This window comes from Protomyctophum bolini (genome assembly GCF_963924005.1).
Source record: "Protomyctophum bolini genome assembly, chromosome: 20".
Taxonomy (NCBI): Eukaryota; Metazoa; Chordata; class Actinopteri; order Myctophiformes; family Myctophidae; genus Protomyctophum; species Protomyctophum bolini.
The window spans coordinates 38,500,006-38,523,557 of NC_137881.1; the positions used below are offsets into that span (position 1 = coordinate 38,500,006).

At 41.0% G+C, this 23,552-nt stretch overlaps 2 protein-coding genes across 2 annotated transcripts in view; one reads left to right on the forward strand and one right to left on the reverse strand.

The window, feature by feature from the left end:
* Positions 1-23,552, reverse strand: part of LOC308335367 (E3 ubiquitin-protein ligase rfwd3.S-like) — a gene marked incomplete at both ends in the record, with an annotated part of 324,422 nt that overhangs the window by 217,264 nt on the left and 83,606 nt on the right. The gene's annotated exons all lie outside the window — the stretch shown is intronic.
* LOC308335864 (uncharacterized protein) lies at positions 6,283-12,729 on the forward strand (the record flags this gene model as incomplete). The annotated part of the gene is made up of 5 exons (XM_080793082.1): positions 6,283-6,431; positions 6,606-6,763; positions 8,771-8,987; positions 11,715-11,834; positions 12,544-12,729. Exons 1-5 carry the CDS (start codon positions 6,309-6,311, stop codon positions 12,727-12,729), a joined length of 804 nt encoding a protein of 267 aa, XP_080649208.1. The 5' UTR covers positions 6,283-6,308.

The following is a 23,552-nucleotide window of genomic DNA, read 5'->3' on the forward strand; positions in this document are numbered from 1 at the left end:
AGCTCTGTTTACATGTGCAGTAAATTACAGACAGTAGCCTACACGCACGCACGCACGCTCACACACAGCCTCTCGCACACACACACACACACACACGCACACACAAGCATACGCACACACACACACGTACACACAGCCTCTCTCTCTCTTCCCAAATAGTCGTTATTTATTGGCATACATCATTCGCCACGGTAAAAGTTGAAACTGCAATCAAAACAAAAATAATGGTACAATTGAAATGGAATAAAGACTTGTGTAAAAAGTTGTAAAGTTGTAACTATAGAGAAGTCGATCTTACAAAAAATATAGGAATTGTGCATTGGGGGGGGGGGGGGGGGGGGGGGGGTTGGCTGCTGAGATCAGAGCTGGCCTGCTGAGAACCGCCCACCTCAGACTTGTAAACAGAATGCAACGTGGTCTGCTGGGTCAAAAGGAAACCCTCCCCCCTCCCCCATCGTGGTGCAGTTGAAAATCAGAGATCGGGAGAGAGGAGCGGATGGATGAATTGACGATCTAAACATGAAGTTATCATGGATATATGGACCCCAGCATCATTTCCATAGTGGTATATCTGAAAGACTGAGGGATAGGGAAAACTGACTGATATGCAGCAGAGCCCACAACGCGAAAGATGCTGCTGGCCTACCGGCTACGGTAAGTAAACTTATAGAACACTGTTGTTTTCTCAACATGATGGAGGAGTCTGGGCATCAATGCCAGATACATGATTGATAGGCTATAATAACCAAATTAACTCATAAGGGTCCATTGGTTTAATTGTGTACAATGTGTAGCTACAATAAGGCATTTTTGCATAGGCTATATAATAAGTCAGAACGAAAGTAAAGCTCAAATGAGTTTTGGAATTGTGGGTCCCACCCCACAAGTGGCCCAAGTGGGTGACAGCATAATACATATATGGGGCCTAATTGCCATAATAATAATAATAAAAAACAATCGTGTTTTTATTGAGGACAAATATGCATGCATTTGTGCCTATTTTAAGGCTAGCCTACGTTATGTTATCTTATTTGAAATGCCAGCACTTTATTTTTATTCCTGAAAAAGTTTACAGTTGGTTTGAATATCACACACATAATGATGATAAACAGCGACGGATGGCTGTGTGAGTGTGTTTGTGTGTGTGTGTGTGTGTGTGTGTGTGTGTGTGTGTGTGTGTGTGTGTGTCTGCGTGCGCGTGTGCGTGTGTGTAGGGCTTTTGGCATGGTTGTGTGTTTAAAATGGCTTAGTGTTGCTGTGAAAATGTAAAGATGGGGGATCCTGTTGCAGTGGTGAGTATGTGATCAAGTGTGTGTGTGTGTGTGTGTGTGTGTGTGTGTGTGTGTGTGTGTGTGTGTGTGTGTGTGTGTGTGTGTGTGTGTGTGTGTGTGTGTGTGTGTGTGCGTGTGTGTGTGTGTGTGTGTGTGTGTGTGTGTGTGTGTGTCACTCTGACCATGTTATAACACATGCCCACACCGGACATGTGTTAAGCATCCTATCTCATCACTTTGCTGAGTCTACGCCATGCAGGGGTGGCCGCATAGTGTTTGATAAAGTTAGTAAAGGGCATTGAGCTGTTGTATTGAAACGAAACACATTATGTTAAGATGGGATGAATTTGGTAGACACATTTTTTTTTTTACAGCTGTACTGTATACAGATGGATGATGGAATGCTAGGCTTATAGCCTATAGTCAAATGGTTATGGTATAGGCTTAGGCTACAATATGAATGTATACATTAGGTGATTGGAACCACTCTTGTCTTTTTCATTAATGCATCGTGCTGCCGTCTCCTGCATTATGTGCATGCACATTCAAAACAGTACGGTACGCAGGCCGCAGGGCCGTTCAGTGAGAGAGAGAGAGAGAGAGAGAGAGAGAGAGAGAGAGAGAGAGAGAGAGAGAGAGAGAGAGAGAGTGGTGTGGTTCTACTGTATCCAGCAATACCAATTGTGTAATTGTAGCTTGCATACTCGTGGAGTTATGGCACTAAACGTAAATTGTGTCCCAAATGGGGGGAATAAAACATTCCTAATGAAATCGACAGTATTAGTTAGTGTCGTTGCTCGAGTCTAGAGTCTAGCGACACCCATATTGTTCTCTGTCCAATATTTTTTTTTGCTTTTTTTTTGCTTTTTTGCTTTGTGACTCACAAATTTCCCAGAATTGCACCTTTCTAGTTTTATTTTTACTTCACTTATCAATGGTGGAATAATTATAACAAATTGACTTGTAGAAGTTCCAAAAACTACTGTTAGATAGCACACCTGGATGAGGGTGCTCAATGATCAATGTTATCCTCATAACAGCAAGTCATTAGTTACTGCGAGAGTCTAGCAAACACCAACTCGGGATTCCTGGATCTCTGCCCTCCACAATTTTTATTTTTTATTGTTTACTTTATTTAGAAAAGCAATGTACAGTAACTTTTCACATCTCTTATACAAAACAAACACAATCAATTATCATGTTGTCCCCATGTCCTGTGTCCCTCTTAAGTTCTACCAGTATTAATAAGACAAGACTTATGGAACAATGCAATATCAATATCATCATGCAATATCATTTTCCATAATAATTTGGTTACAGTCAAGTTTTTACAGTATTTGGGTCCATCTGCTTGCGTGTTGCCTATATGGGTTTCTTCATAAACTGACAGCAAATATTTTGGAATGTGAAGATGAGAAGAACCTTGTGAAGTCTAGTATCTATTTAGCTAGCTGGAGTGACCTAGCTTTAAGCTCCATTTAGTGTAACAGATCCTGTCCAGTAGCCTAATAGCAAAGCCCAGACTGTGTTTCACCAGAATGGTTAATTAGTATCACTTGTAACAGCATGGTTACTGTGCATTGTACCTAACAATAGTGTGCGGTCGGGTCAAAACATAGTTGATTGATGATTTTTTTTTAAATACCAGAATGGAGTGTGATGTACAAACATTGGATCCAAATATTTGTATCATCTGTGGTAAACATTTAGAAAAAGTAAAGAAACAAGATCCATATAATGTCACAAACCCCAAAGCAGATGCAATGGTGCTCAACAGATGATGATGATGATGATGATGATGAAAACCCAGCTGGCTCCAAATACAGACAATATACTATCCTTCAAATTAAAGATATCTTATCATGTATCATGTTGCTGAGCAAACAGTCAGAACAAGTTGCAAATGTTGAGAGTGAGAGTATGCCTGCACCCGTCTCATCAAGAAGACTGAATAAGGTTGCTAATAGTAACAGAGACAATGAGGAAGGTTGATGAAGTTGTAATGTCGGCTGCTCTTGTATTATATAAACATCATAAAAGCTACCTTAAACCTCTAAAGGAAATAAAGCAGCTGCCAGACTAAACAAAGAATCAGAACAGCAGACCAAATGTTTACCTATTTTAATTTAATTAAAGGAAAGTGATGACACTAAACTAAGCGTTATGATGACATATGCTGAAGACACATGGTCCATGATTTGAGCTGTAGATTTGAGCTGTAGAGCTTCAGATATTATCTGAAGCTCTACAGCTCTGTTTTTTCTTGGACGTGCAGCTTCTATCAGTGCATATTCCATGGGCACACTTTCAGAGCATACCACATCAGACCTTTCAGCTCAATCTACAATTCAAATTGTATGAGATTTTCCTTCAGTTTCCAGGATCTGTATTTAGACCATCATCACATCTTTCTCAGAGCTCAGAGTCTTCAGTATGTCATTATAACTCCCAGTCAGAGGTTATATACTGTATTGTATGATATTTATCTTCATACAATCAGGTTACGAGAGCATAGTGTTGGTATATGGAGCCAGGTTTTTATGAACATCATCATCATTTCTCTGTTGAGAAGCAGAAGGTCTTCTACTGCAGACGTTTTGACATTATGGATCGTGTCACTTTCCTTTTTCTATTTGTATTTGGATGTTTTTTTAACCATGTTGTAATAGTGACTGATATTCACGCTGTCACATTTACTATGAAAACATGAATGTCCTGTCAGACAGTTAGTCACCTTGTGACATCACGTGACATCATCAGGGATGGAGATCCCTCATCAATATTAAAGGAGAATTCCATACTAAAAGGCTTTCTTACCTTTCTTTGTAGTTGTCCAAAGAGGTCCAGGTGTTATTTTGTGCAAAAGCTCCTTATTGGCTATTTCCCCTACCATAAGCCCTAAATGAATTGCATTGAATTGAATGGGATGTATGGGGTGTTGTGCTAATTCGCTTATTTCCATCGAAATAAGTAGTAAAGTGTGCAGAGTTATGAAGAGAGGATATATACAAAAAAATCTAGAGTTGCAAATTGCGGCTATCTCCAAAGGTGGGCAAATCATTAGCACTTCAGAAATTCAACTTTTTATTTCTTGTAACATTTGGAGTTGCATTGTGGCATAAAATGTTTTTATCATTTACTTTTTAAACCAACAGGTACTTTCTGGTTTGCCCTGTTTGCAAGAAAACCCAGGGATTCCTGTCAACGCATCTGCGTAGGGTCTGCATGAAGGTCAAATATGGAGGAACACCGGAGTTGTGGAGAGCAGCGGTGCGGAAGGCAAGAAAGGAAGCTAAAGAGGTCCTGGCGAATGGCAGGGTGTTTAGTTACGAACACCTTCGCAAAATGATGACGAATGCTGATCCACTCAGCAGGTAGGTGGAACAGGAAATCTAAACAGAGGCCAAAAAGGCACGGCTTTGTGGTGAGAGAGGACTGGAGTGACCGAGAACGATGCAGAGAACCGAAGCAGATGGAAACGGATGACTTCTTGTGGTGACCCCTGATGAGAGGTAGCTGAAAGAATAAGATTCCAATCATGACAAATAGTTGTGTGATTCATGTACTAAATACACATGCCTGTGCCAAATACACATGGGACACACGCTTAACTGCTTAGATTGGGAGGGTGGGACTGTACACACTACACCAGGGAAAGCGTCAGACATTATTCTGCCATGTTCTGCACAATATTGACATTTTCTCCATTGTTAGTGGGGTGCCATTGGATGTTCTTATGCGGCCAGGAAGACGTGCACAGCCCGACTGCTCAAAAAGTACGGGGCATTTGTTCATCACTTATAGGCTGTGGCTACGGGAGACACACAGTTTAGTCAAACTTCTTCTTTGGGCTAATCAGGGGTCGCCACATTTGCATGCACCTGGTTCCGCTTTCTGCATCTTCCACTGGGACCACCTGCATGTCACCTGCCATTGCCTCAATCGCCTCTTCCTCCTCTTACCTGGGGGTTCCATCTCCTTCTCTTGGTTGGCAGAGGAAGTGTAGCCCCCAGGATTACATTAGATAATTGACACAGGGTTGCAAAACCGTGGGATTCAAATTATATAAAAAAGGACCCCCAGTTTGACATGCATATTAGTCTACAGACCCCATTTAATGGCATTTCTATCTCTGGGACCCCCAATTCATATTGTAAAATCAATGTTAATTTGACTCTGAGAGTGTACAAATGGACCCTAAGGGTTAATTTGCTTCCATTTGTACACTCTCAGAGTTACAGACCCATAAGGGTCCATTTTGTTCCAAACTATTATTTAGCTGAGGACCCCCTGGAACTCCCTCAAGGACCCCCGGGGGTCCCCGGACCCCACTTTGGGATCCTACCCTCACAAAAAACATACAGTAATCCTGGTCTCTATACTGCCTCCCCATGGTCGGTCAGGGGCTGCCTGATGGAGAGGAAAGGAACTGGAATAATGCGTTCACTACGTCCTACCTGGGAAATGCGTAATAAGAAGCGCCCTGCTCACTCCTCATGCATGAGCTCAGTTCAGGGCTCTCCCCAGGTTGGTAGAGGGATGAGTAGCGCCCAGGATTTACAGCTTAGGCAATTGGCACTATGGGTGAAAAATGTGTTGCAAATATTGTGGTATAAAATGTATTTAAAAAACAAAAGCATTTATTATCCTGGCTTGTATTCACATTTGAGGCCATATAATTGGAATATATCTAGTCTTAAATTATATTTGATTTGTGCACAGATGGCCACATTTGTACACATACATCACATGCTAATGTCAACCATGTTCTTTGGTCGGCATCAGTTAATTTACTCATAATGTTGTAATATGTATTTGTATTGTTTGTTTCAAGTATGATTGAGGAGCTGCAGCCACGCCGCATGGTGGTGACCGATGTCCAGCGAGAACTCCACAGACCTGGCTCCACCTCTCAGCAGTGACACTTTTACTACTTCACTGGTGTTCACATGTTTTGCTCGTTGTGGATTGTGGAGCATGTGCATGACATCTGATACCGTATCACCTTGCAGTTGCCCAGACGTGAAGTGGAAGACCATGCCCAAGAAGATGATGGCAGCAAAGGGTCTGTACAAGAAGCACTCTCTGGAACATCCACTGCTGAAGGGCTTCAGCACATACCTGAAGGTGGACATCGATAGGTCTAATCATAAACAGGAGGTGAGGAATATTAGCATAATCCATTCCATCTCACCTCAGTCCTAGTTGCACGGACCCCCACTCCCATATCAGCCCTACTGTTGTCCCAATGGAGGCCAGCGACATAAAGTTACAAACTGACACCTGACACTTGCAGCTTCTGAAGCTACCAATGTAACATGCTTTTATTTTCAGGTTCAGAATGTGGCCCGTTTCCTTTATTACATGAACCCACGGGAAGTGTCCCTTGAATTTGTCAGGAACAAGGAAAAGACCAGAAAGTACCTCCGTGAGCTCGATGATGCAAAACTGAAACATCAAACTCAGCTGACTTACATCAAGAGCGTGAAAAGGTTGGTAGTATTTGGTGTGAATTACTGGCCCTCTTGTGATAACTTGGGAAACCTGCAGTTAATATGGTATATGAACTTCATTGACTTTGATACATTTTTGATATTTTGTACCTTTAATCTCTTTTGTTTTATTGTGTATATTTAAATATTAAATAGAAATTTCTTCCAATAACGATTGCTTTAGAGCAGGGATTATTTTTGCAGACCCACGCTTTATATAGTGCAAGTGAAATTCATATGCCCACCTGAAAATGTATTTTCTGTTCATTAAAGCGTTTTCATGTAACAAACACTTTATTGCAATTATTATCAGAATTTAAACATTTGAATGTCTAACAAAACATTTAGATGTAACCAGAAATATCACTTAACACCATCAAATATTGGTACCTCCTTGGACAGATTCCTGAAGTACCACACGTACACCACCGACCTGAGGCTTCAGAATGTGAAGCTCTATGAGGACTGTGTGCACTTCATTCATTTCACCAGAGCTCTCCAGAAAAGCTCCTCCAAGAAAGTGAGCAAAGAGATCACCAGATAAAAGCACTAAGATGTATTTACATCAGGGTCCTCCATTTTCAATTCATCAGAACATTTAAAGACGTACCAATATACACTTCAATGAAAAAACCTTATGTCTAACCTTATTCTCAGTAAAACGGAGTGATTTACATTTTGTAAATGTGATCATTGGTTGTATTTAGTTGTGAGCTGTTGAAAAAAAAGCTTGTATTGGCCACAGCCAAGCCAAGCTTTACCACAGCAGCCTCGAAGCGACAACAGCTGCTAATTTTATGAGCTGGACAGCAGGAAAGCCACAACAACACACAGTCATTGTTTTAGGCTCATTTTCTTTCCTTTTTAAACCAAACACTGGCTCACTGTGATGCGGGCCAAACCGGCTCGCGGGGGACCCACGAGGGGACGAGACCCCCTGTCCCCGGTGACAAATACGTCTCTGTTTTTATAGGGATGGAGCTCATTAGTTTTTATTGATAACGATCACCTTATCGATCAGGCTTATCGAGTCGGGTTCTTATCGAGCCTACTGTTATGCGGTGGCAGAGTAACTGAACCCAAAGTGCAGAGCTACAAGAAAGGTAGTTTAAAAAACTGTTTTATTGAAGCAAAAATGGCAGCTTAGCTTACACTCAAAAATAGGACAGCAAGCATTAACTCAAGGAAGTCCAAAAGGCCAAACAATTCAAAAGCACAAAACTAAACAAAGCACCAGGCAAAAAACATAGAAAATGCAAAACCTTACAGTATGAGGATTTCCGGGTACAGACGAACACAGGAACACCAAGAGCAACGGAATATGAATTTATGTACTGACAGTTTGTGTGTGCAATGAGTCCAGACCAGTATGTATAGGCAGCAGGATAATGGCAAAGGGTTCACAAGTGTGTAATGGGAAGCACTGCAGGGCTGATGAGAGTTGGGGACAGGTGTGCAGTGTGAGGGAATGGAATGAGGGAGTGGCCAGGGAGGAGACATGGTCTGTGGAGTGACAGACCATAACACCTACATTTCTATTATTTTGTGGAAAGACGGGAGATGACAATTAATTCTGAAGAGAACCAGTATCTTTTACTAGATTGAAGGCAATTGACCTTTTTCCGAATAAAATAATATTACAGAAACTAACTGGTTAAAATTTGTACCGTCACATTTTTTTTGTTTACCCGAGCAGCGATGGTTGGCAGGCATCAATACACTTTTAGACCGAGATGTTTGTGCCAGCATGGATGATTACATTTATTTCTTGATCGCCTCTTGTCTTGATTGTTTGAACATGACGTCATGGACCGCTATGCTCGATAACCCTACTGTTGTACTATTTGTTGTCATCTTTGCCAAAGCATTGCTGATGTGCAAGCTCTCAACGGGTCATTGTGAGCTTGTAGATTGTCTATTTTCACAGAAGGTGCACCCCAGGACACTGAGGAAAGGGACACTATGGTTCAAGTGATTACATCATGGTATCTCTTGTTTTTCATATAGGTATAACATGTTGATAGAGGAAAACAAATTGACACCAAATGACTGCCTTGCTGTGCTGAGGGCTGCAAAGAAGGACTTCTTGATCATTTTGGGAAAGGTCTACCCAGAGAAAAGCACAACCCTGCATGTGGCTGAGTGTGCCTTCGTGCTTTACTATCTGGAGGCACTGGTGATCCTCAAACACCTCCAACGACCAGGTGTGGTGAAGGGCATGACTGTGAGTATTACTATGTTATTCTTTATTGATTGCGATATTTATATCCGATGGTGTGTTTTCATCCCGGGCCGTGTCTGTGAACAGCTGATATCAGGCACCGCTGGACCGATCCACATGAAACTTGCATGCATTGCACACTCCCCGTGGGCCAAGGAGGAACGCCCACATTGTTCAGATTATGGTGGCACTATAACAGTAGGGGTGGGAAAAAAATAAAGATTAATGATTATATCACAAAAATGCCACGATATTAACATGGAATCGCATGTTCATAATATTTTATTTATTTATTCATATATTTTCCAAACGGTCTAGCACTATAAAAGCAAAGTAACTTTGGAAACAATCGGAAAAAATTGCAATATCGAATCAAATCGCAATATAAATTGGCACCCTAGATATTGATATGGTATCGAATGAGGAGGTAAGTGAATTTACAATTTACAATTTACAATTTAGGCATTTAGCAGACGCTCTTAATCCAGAGCGACTTACATTAAGCAAGAACAAAAGCATGGGAATACATCACATAAAGACATTTATCATGAAACATGCGTAGCTAAGAAAGTAACAGTGGAATATCTATAATGAAACTATACATATAAGCTATACATCTATACTACTATGCTACACATATGTACTATGACGTGCTATGACTACTAGAATTGCTATCTAAGGGGGTGGGGTAAGTGCTATGGGCCATGATGGAGTCTGAAAAGGTGGGTTTTCAGACTACGGCGGAAGATTGGGAGTGATGCTGCAGTTCTGACTGCAATGGGAAGTGCATTCCACAGTTTTGGAGCCAGAAGGGAGAAGAGTTTGGGACGTGTGGAGCGTTGTCCCGGCGTTTTTAGTGAGGGTACTTCCAGCTTCCCTGCGTTGGCTGATCTGAGTGAGCGGGAGGGTTTGTAGGGTTCGATCATACTTGCAAGATATGGGGGAGCCATACCTTTGGTTGCTTTGAATGCCAGCATCAGGGTTTTGTATTCTGTGCGGGCAGCGACCGGGAGCCAGTGGAGGGAGCGGAGCAGGGGGGAGACATGTGAGAATTTTGGCTGGTTGAAGACCAAGCGAGCTGCAGCATTTTGGATCAGCTGGAGAGGCTTAAGTGCACATGCTGGTAGGCCAGTAAGGAGGGAGTTACAATAGTCAAGTTTTGACAAGACTGTTGTCTGGATTAGGAGCTGGGCTGATTCCTGGGTGAGGAACGGTCTAATTCGTCGTATGTTATAGAGTGTGAACCTACAGGATCGGGTGACAGCTGTGATGTGAGTTTTGAACGAGAGCTGACTGTCCAGGACAACACCAAGATTCCTGGCTGTTGGGACAGACGTTACCAGGGCGTTGTCTATGGAGATAGTTAGCTCCCGCATAGGGCAGGACTTAGCTGGGAAGAAGAGAAGCTCAGTCTTGTCTGGGTTCAGTTTGAGGTGGTTGGAGGACATCCACTGTGAGATGTCAGCCAGGCATGCGGTGATGCGCTCTTCCACCTGAGTGGCAGAGGGGGGGAAGGATAGAAACAGTTGTGTGTCATCGGCGTAGCAGTGATAGGATATATTGTGAGCAGAGATGATAGTGCCAAGGGATTTAGTGTACAGTGAGAAAAGGAGGGGACCAAGAACCGATCCCTGTGGGACCCCAGTTTGGAGGGTTCGGGGGGATGATAACAGACCTTTCCAGGAAACCTGGTAGGTCCGGTCGGTGAGGTAGGAAGAGAACCACTTTAGTGCCGTTCCACCGATGCCTAGATCCGCTAGGGTGTCTAGGAGCAGCTGGTGGTTCACTGTGTCAAATGCTGCCGATAGGTCTAGGAGGATCAGTACTGCAGAGTGGGAAGCAGCTTGGGCAGCATGTCGTCCCTTTCCTATAACAGGTCTCTTCACACTTTGGCCTATAAACCGTACTGTAGGTCATATACAGTACAATTCTGTTTTATTACTTCCTGATTTCTTGGCTCATGACATGCTGCCATGCCCATTTCCACCTGACTAGATACGATTGGCTTCAAACTTTGTGAGAGGTACCCACACTCTGAAAAAAATACAAAAATGTCAGAATTTGTTGCCAGGCAGAAACTAGCCAATTTTTACTGAGGGTGCTATAAGGGAGCTTGATTAATAATGGAGGTGCTATGTCCCGCACACAGGTTTGTTTTGGTTTTATCCCCAAACACACACATTTGGTCGGCTTTTTTCCCGGTTTTCTTCCCCCAGAAAACAGCCTTTAGGGAGCAATTTCACACCAGCAAACAAGCAAGCAATAATACACAGCTATTAATTCGGCCGGATGAAATGAGAGAGTGAACTTAACGAAATAATTAATTTAAAGACTAAACAACTACACACCAGGCTACTGTTTTCAAAATCAATAAATGCCGACTTCCGGCATACACCTATTGCTCTACGGCTGCAGTCCATGCATATCCAACACAATCTTGAGCATTATTGATTATCAGTAAACCAATTAAGTAACCAACACAAAATCGTGCATACGTAGTTAGAGGGACCACGACCAATCCATCTTTATTTTAATTGTGCTGGGAATAGCCTATAGCCAATTAATATAAATATTTATATATTTGTCAGTGAGAGAGTGAGATTGGTGCATGGTCTTGGTTTGTTCATTGACAACGTGCAGTCACATCCATATAGAAACCTGACACTGGCACTTTTCTAGCACAAATGTATCGTCCATTTGGCAAAATGTGTGATGTCCTTTTTTATGCAGGTGGAGGAGTGGATTGGCAGAAAGACAACGAAGTCGGGCCATGCAATCATTGGAGTAAAGGACCACAAGAACGGAGCTCAACAAGTCGCCATGTTTGCCCTGTCACCGAAGCAGGAGCTGGTATGTTCATCAGATTTCCTGTCGGAACCCAATCGAAAACTGTTCAATTTTATTTTATTTTGCACAATTCATTTGTCTTTCATAATTCATTAGTCTTTCATACCTATCTGATACACCCATGACGAAAAGGAGCAGGAAGAAGAATAAATTCTTATAAATACCTGCCCCCTTTTCACTCAAAAGTTAGTTTTTACTTTAATGATTGGCTCATACACAAAAAAAGAAGAAAAAAAAAAAGAGTAACACAAAACAAGCAAGATTGAAGAAGTTGAGCAATGTGCAAGAAATGATAGCTAACCTATTTGTCGGCTTCATATTGCCTAAATATTAGATTTTTGTCATTTCTTTTAAATTCGCAAATATTTGCACAACCCTTTAAATTGTCATCCAGAGAATTCCACGTTCGGATTCCTGTTATCGAAGGACACATCAGTCTTTGAGTGGTCCGTGCAAATGTATGTTTAAAGTCAAATTTCCTCCTACTATCCCCACTTTCTGAACTAGGTTTGAATAGCTGTTGTAGATGAACTGGTAATGTTTTGCTTTTTGCTCTGAACATAATTAATAAGGTTTGTAGCTTCACGACATGTTCAAGTTTCATTTGTGTGCTCTCTATAATGCACTTTGTGCATGATTCGTACTGCTCTCTTCTGTATTAAGTAGGTTCAAAGGGAGACATTGATCTTTATTCTTAATTCTCCACCATCAGTGGTTTGACATTTACTTCAACCAAGTGAGGCCGATACTCCTGAGCGCCAAGCCTGACAACAGGAAGCGCAAGCGGAAGGCCAGCGATGCAAACTATTTCTTCATCTCCACCACAGGGAGGCAGATCCACAATCCATCCAGTGACCTGAAACGTCTGCACAACAAGTACGAGAATATGATCTATTAACCCATTTAGACCTGACTTCGACATTAAAAAATGTCTTAAAAATCCTGAGAGTTTTCTGAAATACCTATCTACTATACAAGTGAAAAGGTGTACCCATACTCATTCTTTGTGCTCTATCTCCGACCGAACCACACTTTTACCACACATCTCTATATGCAAAATAAATTCGGAACGCTCACCGAACTGACATAGGCTATTTTTTCGCCGTTCAAGTGTCTTATTTACTCTATTAAATATTACTTTTACGAAACATTCCTACACGGAACACGGAATCACTGCTGCCCCAACACGGTCAGAAACAAGCCCAACCAGCCCACAAACAAGCCCTTTAAACCACGCTACTTACATACACTACAACTCGCTTACAATTCGCAAACCTGGCAACACCCTGCCTCATACGTCACCAGCTCTGTTCTGTCCGTTTTTGATGGGCGAGTGGACATTTAATGCAAATAAATTAATTATAGGTCCAGCAAGCAAATCATGATGGTCTGTTTGTGCTCAATAGGTCACAATAACATTCCGAAATTAGGTGTTGGGCTTTGTATGACATTTTCCCCAGTAGTAGTTGCATATCTATCTCAGCTTTGGCTTGATAGCACACATGCTAACAGTGGTGAACACAACGTTAGCAGCATTTGATGACAGGTTGCCATAGCAGCGTACAGTGTGCGCAGACCTAACGTCAGTTGTTTACCACAGAAACACACAATGTAACATTATAAACTCATGTAACCTTGCGTGTCTTGATTGCCCGTTTTTTATTTGACCAAGACAGACCATGCTAACGGTGTTAGCGCGTTAGCATCACACAGCTTATGACAATCCAAACGTTTTTAATGTGAGATGTTCGGGTGAGTTGGTGATCACAGAGGATTTTAATGAAAATAAATTAATTATAGGTCCAGCAAGCAAATCATGGTCTGTTTGTGCTCAATAGGTCACAATAACATTCCGAAATTAGGTGTTGTGCTTTCTATGACATTTTGGCCAGTAGTACTTTCATATCTGTCTCAGCTTTGGCTTGATGATAGCACATGCTAACAGTGGTGAACACAACGTTAGCAGCATTTGATGACAGGTTGCCATAGCAGCGTACAGTGTGCGCAGACCTAACGTCAGTTGTTTACCACAAAAACACACGATGTAACTTTATAAACTCATGTAACCTAACCTTGCGTGTCTTGATTGCCCGTTTTTTAAGACACACCATGCTAACGGTGTTAGCGCGTTAGCATCACACAGCTTATGACAATCCAAACGTTTTTAATGTGAGATGTTCTGGTGAGTTGCTGATCACAGAGGATTGTGTATTATATCAACCTGGGATTTTATAATAGGCTACAAATTGCATTTGTCATTTATTTTTGTCTCATGAAAAGCGTTAATGACCTGACAATGACAAAACAATTATCTTATTTCAATTGAAGTGAAAAAACATTTATTTTATTTCAATTTAAGTTCGTTAGCATCACACAGCTTACAGGCTCAGTGTTGCATGTAGAATACTTTCAAACATGACAATCCAAACGTTTTTAATGAGAGATGTTCTGGTGAGTTGGTGATCACAGAGGATTGTGTATTCTATCAACCTGGGATTTTATAATAGGCTATACATTGCATTTCACATTTATTTTTGACTCATGAAAAGCGTTAATGACCTGACAATGAAAAACCATTTCTTTTATTTCAATTGAAGTTTGCTTTGGACCAACACAACTACACACACTACAACTCGCTTTTCCAATAACCCATCCGTTACTACAGTGGCGGAACAACATTGGGCCGGGCCGGGGGGTGAGACAGCACGACCGGGCCTCAACGAACCTGACTCCCAACAGCGCCCCCCCCCCCCCCCCCCCCCCCAAAAAAAATTATGCTAACAGTTGCTGCTAATTTGAGCAGGCGTACATGAACGAGAGAGGAGTTATATGTGTGAGGAGCTGATCACAGTCACAGATAGAGAGGAAAAGTGTTATATTTTGCCTATTATTTCTGCTATATATTATTGATCGCGTCTGTGTCTGTCTGTGACATTGCGCAGCAGTGCACACACACGAGAGAGAGAGATAGAGAGAGAGAGAGAGACGTAGAGAGAGAGAGGTGCTGCGTGTTAAAAAAAAATAGGCTACTACTCATCTTTGTGTTCTGTTTCAACAATATTGGACAAAGTTTGAGCCACAAACACATTGCTCTCTCTCTCTCTTCTCCTTTTCTATAAATTAAATAGGCCTATTCATGATTCTGCTTATAGAGAAGTAGCCTATGTTAGTTTGTTTTATGGACTTGAGAGCTACTTTCAAATCCCTTTCTCACAATCTACAACACAACGTTATCATTGTCATTGTGCTATAATAATAACTAATAACCCATCCGATGTGGAGTCAACTCCCGCCATTTCCTTCTTCCCATAGTGCGTGGCGAAGTAACTCTGGGATTGAGTGGCCGCGTAGCGGCCACGAAATTCTAGTGTTTCTATATCAGTGGTTCTCAACCTTTTTCATGTCAAGGACCCCTAGAATTATCTGTATTTGGCCGTGGACTCCCATCTGAAAATATGTAGTTCCAGGCACCCGCCAGAAGCAAAGATTTCGTTGTGAAAGAATATACATTCAAAGATTTGGCCACATTTTCACAATTTTTTAGAAATAGCGCGGCACTCGCTATGAGCTTGTAGATCTGCTATTTTTCAATAGCTGAAGTAATAATACATTATTAATAAATAAACATAATGCTTAAAACATCAACAGGGTTTCCCGTTCAGCATGGGTTAACAGATGTTTCAGGTGAGCTGTGTCGAGATAAATGTTATTAAAATGTCCTCTCTTAATTTTCATTATAGAGTCGGAAGACGGTCAGTTACGAGCCAAGAGACACGCCGAGTCTTTGAGACTGCTACCAAGTGTATGAGCGACATAGACAAGTCTTTGGTGGCCGACTACCTCACTCATACCGTTACAGTGGCAGAAAAGCATTATCGCATGAAGGAGCCAGACAATATACTGAAGGCCAATCAGCTGCTGGCTAAGCTGGCTGGTGAATCCAGGTGAAGATGTGTTATACTGTATGTACCAATAGAATTTATAATGCAGTGAAGAAATCGTAGCCATGATCAAACTCCATCATAAACTATATTGTAGGCCAACGGAACTCTGATCATTACACTTTATTTTAAGAGCCCAGAGAACCAAAAAAAGAGAGGGGGGAAGAAAAGGAAGATAAACGTCCCCAGAGCTGAAGGAATCATCAAAAGCCGGAGAACCAAAGGATCTATTATGGCTATGGAGTGAGGAGGTCTTCAGATCTTCTGCTAACAGGCTTTTCTTACGCGTTTTGGTGTAAAGCCTTCCTCAGTGTGTATCTGAGATACTCAGAGATACTCAGATACACGCTGAGGAAGGCTTTACGCCGAAACCTTTTCAGTCCAGATTAACCCCACTACCTGTTACTCATTTGTGTTATCCCCATTATAATTGTCTGAGCAATACCTTAGTAAGTAACTAACAGCTCTTGTAATTTGCTTAATTAAGTCTGTACTGCATATTGATGTCTGGAGTTTGCAAGACTATAACCCCTTGTGTTTTTCACTCGCCTGAATAATCTTCAGATGATTATAAACCTCTGACTTTTTTCCATAAATAAGGTAACTTGTGTGAATAATATATTGGAATTAGAATTAAGTAATACCTCTAGTCCAGACTATACCCCCTTTTGTTTTTCATGAATAATGTAACATACCTAAAAAAAAGATACCTCACATTCAATGACATCTCTGCACATCTGCATTGCATTTCAATGTTTAAAGGGATATTTCAATCATCTTTCATCAGTCAGACCAAAGTTATTGCTGCTGGTCGCAAGCGTGCGCTGCGCCCGGTCTACTTGCATCTTCAGAAAAGAAAAAGGATAGGAGGGTGGGTAAGAAGACATCACATTTCAAGTAAGATGATAATACTCGGCTGTGCAGGCACGTTTCTGGGTGGGGGTGGCGGGGGCTTGGGCCAGGCACAAAAAAGCTCTCTTCCTACGCAAGCCATCGAAGGGATGAGCTGCGCGGGGGGAGGAACAAAGATACCTAGCTGCAGGGGGGGGGGGAAGTTCGGTGGAAAGTTCATTTCCCATGTGTTTGCGTAAGTGTGTTCCTGGCATATCTCCCGAAGGTCATGTCACATTGCCTCATTGTCTTGCGTTATCATGGCGGGTTCAGAAATTACCCACAGTTCATAGCGTTACCAGGGGAATGAAGGGGATCCTCCGATCATTTAAGTATGCAAATTAGTTATATATCGCGGTTAGAATGTCAACAAACACAATAGTGCTTTCTCACTGTGCTCAAAGGGAGACGGAATGGAAGCATAGGCTATATATTTAATAACAATAATATAAGGGAAACACTAATGAGCAAAGTAAAAGAATATGGAAATGCAATTTATAATGAATATTATATATGAATATTACACCCCTATCACACAGGAAAGTGTTATGAAACTAATAATACAACGATCAACTTAAATACTAAAATAGACATGTATAAATAGGCCAAGCATGTAGGTAGGCACTGGCTGTGAATAAGGACAGTTTTTATGAAGTGATGCAAAGTGTCATGAATGGCGGATTCATCTTCAAAGTGCTGTCCCATTTCTTTCACAACAATTTGGAGCCCTTGCAGCCTCTCACCCTCAAGCACGTTCAGCTGACGTCATTAAAGTCAATGAGGGTCCAGGGCTCAGGGCTTGAGGGAGGCAATTGGGATTGGGCCTATGTGTTTGACAAGGGTTTGACTGGATAGCTGAATTCCTACAGTAACCATAATGCTTTGGTGCCCAGCCCCTCCTTGTGGAGAGGGGGAAGGCTGCATGGAGGTGTGACTTGTAGTCCAGGTAGGAAGTGAGACCACATTTTCATGACACATTTTCGTCATGAACATGGCGCCATGACTAAAATGTCTAGGAACCACATTGCACACATACAACCCCCAGGAAAGTGTTACTTGTGTCCTAAACAATTGGAATCTGGTTGCAAAAAGGGTGAAGTGCAGGAGTCCCTTTAGAGAAATTTCTCTAAAAATGCTGCCCACCCAATCAGAAATGATAAATGGTAAATTATGTACATAATTACATATATGTTGTGCTATTTTTTTATATTGCCTAAAACAATATATATATATATATATATATATATATATATTCCCCATGAGTGACACCTTTATATTTAGCCAACCATACCATAGGCCTACCAAATTATTCCAGCATTTCAAAATTTGCAAGAAAATTAAAGATCTACAGGCTCAAAACATGTAGATCAAAGACCTTATAGATCTGCTATATGTACTGTAGTGACAAAGTAGGGCATTCATTTACGAGAATATATACAAATATGGAGATATAACAAATTGCATTTTTTATGAATTGCATTTTTGTGCTCTTCCAAGTGCTCAAAGCACTGTAAAATGGTTCATTCATTCATACATTGGGAGCTGAAGCGTCGAACAGTCGACGCCAGCGTCCTCACTTTCCACATTCACACACCAATGGTGGCAAGCTCACACTGATAGACTCATTGGATGCAATGTAGGGTTCAGTGTCTTGCCCAAGGACACTTTGACATGTGGACAGGAGGAGCCGGGATTCGAACCGCCGATCCAGGGATTATTGGACGACCTCCTGAGCCACAGCCGCCCTAAGGTTTCTGTCCGACAGGCAGACAGCGACATTTCCTGTGAAAAATGTTTTTACTGTAGGTGTGAAAAACTGAAGCTGTTTATAACCCAACTGACAATGCCTTTATGCAGCTTACCAATCATTAATCATTCATTCTTCTCCTCTACTTCCATAATTTTGATTCCATATCTAATGTTTTTAAGTGTTGAAATGTACATTTGTGATTGCATATCTTTCATAAACAACCTTCAACCAGTATTAAATATCTCTAACGAAAACACAGTAAAGTAACTGTGTTCTTTTTCTGCAGTGTTTCTATTGTCATATAGGCCTATACTCTATATCTGAGCTTCCAAATCAACACAAAACTATTTCATGTTTAATAAATACATTAAATCTATGCCTGACTTATTCATATTGGGTGAGCTTGAATTTACAAGGTGCTTTGAAATGAATTATGCACACAAAAACCAACAGACAGACAATGGTTTTGCACGGAATCTAAAGAGTGTATCACTCCGGAACACTAAATATACAGTATGCTATATAATATTAACACAATGACATAACTATAGACGTTTGTCAGATAAGTTGGAGGCCAACTATGAGTTTGAGATATACCTATACTTGATACACCATACTCTATCTACACAGTATACCTGTCATATATATTCCTATAGGCTACAACGCTACATAATGCATTAGTAATTTTCAACCTTTTTCATGTCAAGGTCCATTTTTCGGCATTTGAACCAGAGATTTTGCCTCTCAGAAATGATTGTCCTGGACAATTCCATGCAACATATCTTTGTCACGCAAGCACATGACGAAATGATCAATGCTGCCAATTTTTTTCTCTTTCATTTTCCATCATTAATCATGTGATGTGTTAACATTTGCAATGTAATTTTGTGATTGCATTCATGTAAACAACCTTCAATAAAATATGAAATATAAAATACAATATAGCCTATAGCTATAAAACTACATGAACTAACATGATTAGGAAATCAATAGGCCTAAGTACATTTTAAAGGCAGTTTAGTTCTCTGTTAATTTCACAAAATGTTACATGGAATCAGATTTGTTTCTCAGTCAATTTCACAACCAGTTGCTGTTCCCCATCAGGGTCCCAGCAGACCTCCTTACACCTGATAGGATCAGGGTTGTCAGAGTCATACTGGGTCAACAGGGGAACAGACCCGTAGCCATGGCTGAAACAACTGGCAGGAAGCTAAACGGGCTCCAATGCATTGTCTATGGTAGGGAAAATTCACTACGGGCGCAGTACCCTTTCCGGCCGCAACGTGGGTGCGGACGGGCCGTGGCGCTGTCCTAAACTTCACTACCGATGTAATATATATCTGGCCACAGAGTGGTTGCGGATAGGCCGTGGCGCTGTCCTAAAGTTCACTACCGATGTAATATATATCTGGCCACAGAGTGATTGCGGATGGGCCGTGGCGCTGTCCTAAACTTCACTACCGATGTAATATATATCTGGCCACAGAGTGGTTGTGGATGGGCCGTGGCGCTGTCCTAAAGTTCACTACCGATGTAATATATATCTGCCCACAGAGTGGTTGTGGATAGGCCGTGGCGCTGTTCTGAATGTCACTGCCGAATGACTCTGTTCTTCTTCTATCGTTTTTCTGACTAACTGTGTTATGATATTATTTTTCCTGCACGAGTCGTCATCATGAGCTTTTTGTTACTTTATCGCAGCTAACGATCACATCGAGGTCCGTGGAATACTTTGTAATGAACAGCTGACTCTCTCGCGATTTTGGCGTTTAAGTTTTATATATTTTTGGACGAGATGAATGCCTGGATTTGTCTCTCTCTGCGTTTTTTATGTTTACGCCACATACGAAACTGAGAGCAGTGACAGTGACAAATATATTGTCTACCATACAACAGTAATACAACAACATAATGTGTGTGATATATTGAAATGCAATTTTAATTGTCATTTCAATATTTATATCCAAACTGTGGGTCTAACAGTAAACAAGCCAACTTAGTGTGCGGCCAGCTATGGCGTGAGCCAATGGGACTGTCTTGGGGGAGTGATTGACGGGTTGCTCCGTGTATGTAGTTAGGTTGAGAGAGCAGACCTGTCTATGACGCGCACACACGTAAATGCTGTCGTTGTATGGACGCTTATTCAATGATAATAAAGAGAGATCTTTATCAGTGCCTCCGGTTCTTGGGATCGTTACAATACAGTTTAAGTGTACACTTGAATGGAAGCACCTTAAGGAATACAAATCATTGTGTGTACACTGTTTATACCCCTACACTGCTTACAGCAAAATACATCTGTTTAAATAAATTCTGTTATATAAACAGAGCAATACATTCTACATTTGTTCAAATTTTAGGATAGGATTTCAACTGCTGCTAGCCGATACATTTGCACTATATATTGTATCCCACAGTTTTTTGATATTGTATCCATTTTCTAATTATCTTTATCTTTGTATATTAGAGTTGTGTCATTTCACAGAGTTCAACTGAAATGTTTAAAAGTAATTTGTTGTGATGTTACATTGAAAGAAAAAGGGATGGTGTGATGTGCTATGATTTATATAGACCAGTAGCCTACGTGGTTCCCAAACGTTTTCATGTCAAGGACCCCAAATTGACACTAATTAGCCCTTGCCCATTTCTGGGATTTCTATCTCTGGGTCCCCCAATTTATATTTTCAAATCAATGTTAATTTAACTATGAGAGTGTACAAATGGAACCATTTGGTTCCATTCTTCATAGCTTTATTTTGTCATTGCAACGTGTACAACGAAATTAAAAGTGCCAACCAATCAGTGCATTATATCACAAAACAACATACTGTGTACAAGCTAAACTCAACATATTTTATTATTTTACATCCAGGTATGCCATTACCAGTTAACTGATCAATAACTAAGTTTAACTATGGATACATCTTCCATGAGGGGGAATCGAACTACAGTCTCCAAATACCCTGCAAAGAAAAGTGAAAATTTGTGATTGGGTGAAAAAGATGGCAAAAAAATGAACACTAGATGGCAACAAAGGCAAGCCTTCGTTTCATTGGCTGTCCCGCTGTGCCGACTATCCGCGACCGGCCGCAGGACGACTGGGGGAAATAATTGCCTTCATCACTTTCGAATCTATAGAGCACATGCCGTCCACAGTTTATATATAGGTCCCATTTGGACAGCATGTTTAGTCATGGTGTGACTAAAAAAAACAATGATCATAATTCACTAAGCAAATAGTTGTTTCTGGATAAAGGAAACATTTAACTTGAACTTGGAAAGCCATTTGATTGATTGTATAATAACTCCTTTTCCAACAAATATTGTTAGTTTACCCACGATGAAACACTATACATTTACATAAGGAATAATGTTGGCCTCTGATTGGCTAGTAAGCTAATTGGCAAATTGGGTAGCAGTGACGTATGCAGCAGTCAGAAGCATTATAACAACAAGCAAAGCTTCACATGTTTCACTGCTCGGTTGAATGCTTGATTCTGTTTGGTCAATCACTTGTACATCTAGTATAAGTTCTATGGACCCTCTTCTTATGACTTTATCACCTGTGTGAATGAGACCTGTATGTTGTGTCAACGAGATTTTGTTTGAAATCCTTAATTAATTTGGACCACAATCCTCTCATGCGAACATGGATGGTTGACTGCTTCATTTGAACACATTCTTTTTGTTGTTCTGACGGTCCATCGCTCCGAAAATACACGCTGGAGTTAATTATGTTGGCATAGCTATAATTTTCCTAATAGGCATAAACAACATGGATAAACATCAGGTAGGCTATATACTGATTGCTTATAATCTGAAGTGTAGCGCTATAGCCTATCTTTGACGCACTGGAGCGCATCATGACACACGCCTGCACTGTACAATGCAGTGTTTTTTTTAAATTCATTGTTGTAATATACGGTAGCCGGTCTACTACTCAGTTGGAACTATATCACAGTGAGCAAATTACGTTACAGTGCCTGAGATCTTATTATATTTGCTTGTTTGTTGGGGAGTGTTATTGTGCTTGTGAACCCTGTGCGTCATGCACACCGTTCAGATAATTCCACAGCATATTAGTAGGAAGTATCGGCGCTATAATTGTTTCCTTATAGCCTGCATTAGAGAACGCATGTGTCCAATCCATCCCTGACAGTGCATTTGATTCAATTAGGACAGTGTGTGGTTGTGAAAGCTCGTTTGGAACCTATACTGTATCCTGTGGATTCAGGGAAACGTCTGTATGTTGGCTAGTCAGTTATAATGAGGTCCGTGAACCAGAGAACACAATAATAGATAGGCTATAATGATAAATCTCATAACCACATGTTGGGAAAGCCTGGGTATCGAGGCTACGTTGGGCAAAGCAGCCAAAAGCAGAACAGCGACGGTCCGACGAACGGACTCACTCTCTCTCACACACACACACACACACACACACACACACACACACACACACAGCAGAGAGTGTTGATCAAAGGATTAAATACCATACCTGTGCCGTATCTCTTTTTTTGAGAGTCATTCATCCAAGGTAGGCCTACATTACGTGCTTTCATATTCAATGTTTTAATGTGATAACATTTGAAATGGAGAGGACGTAGAATACTCACATCGACAGGCTGGGTGCTGGGCTAAAGAAACTTCAGCAGATATTGGATGGAGGGTTAAACAGTCATGTTTCATTTAATTTAAATATTTTATCAATATTAATCTCATGCTTTTATATTCACTGAACTGAAATCAGACTTCTTCAAGAAAGTTTTGCATAATAACATAATCGACTCCTTATCCAGCAGGAGGAGCTATAGCTCTATGCAGAGTAGGCTGCAGTTTGTGTATTTTGTGGAAATAAACCATATTTATGCATAGACCATCTTCTGCGTGTTTATATTAACAATTAACACATTCCTGTTTGAGATTAATTACAGCTCTGTAATGTTGAAGTGAAGAAATACCACGTTTTGGTGTTGCAAGCCTGTTTCTGTAATATATTTATTTGGGTCACTCAGTCACTGAACTTGGTGAAGGACTGGCTGGTTTTGTCAACGAGCGAGATGCTCTCTCTCTCTCAGAGCTGCGTGACCCACGACAATATAGGATCTCATCGTATTTAATGTTTTATGTTGGTTTAGA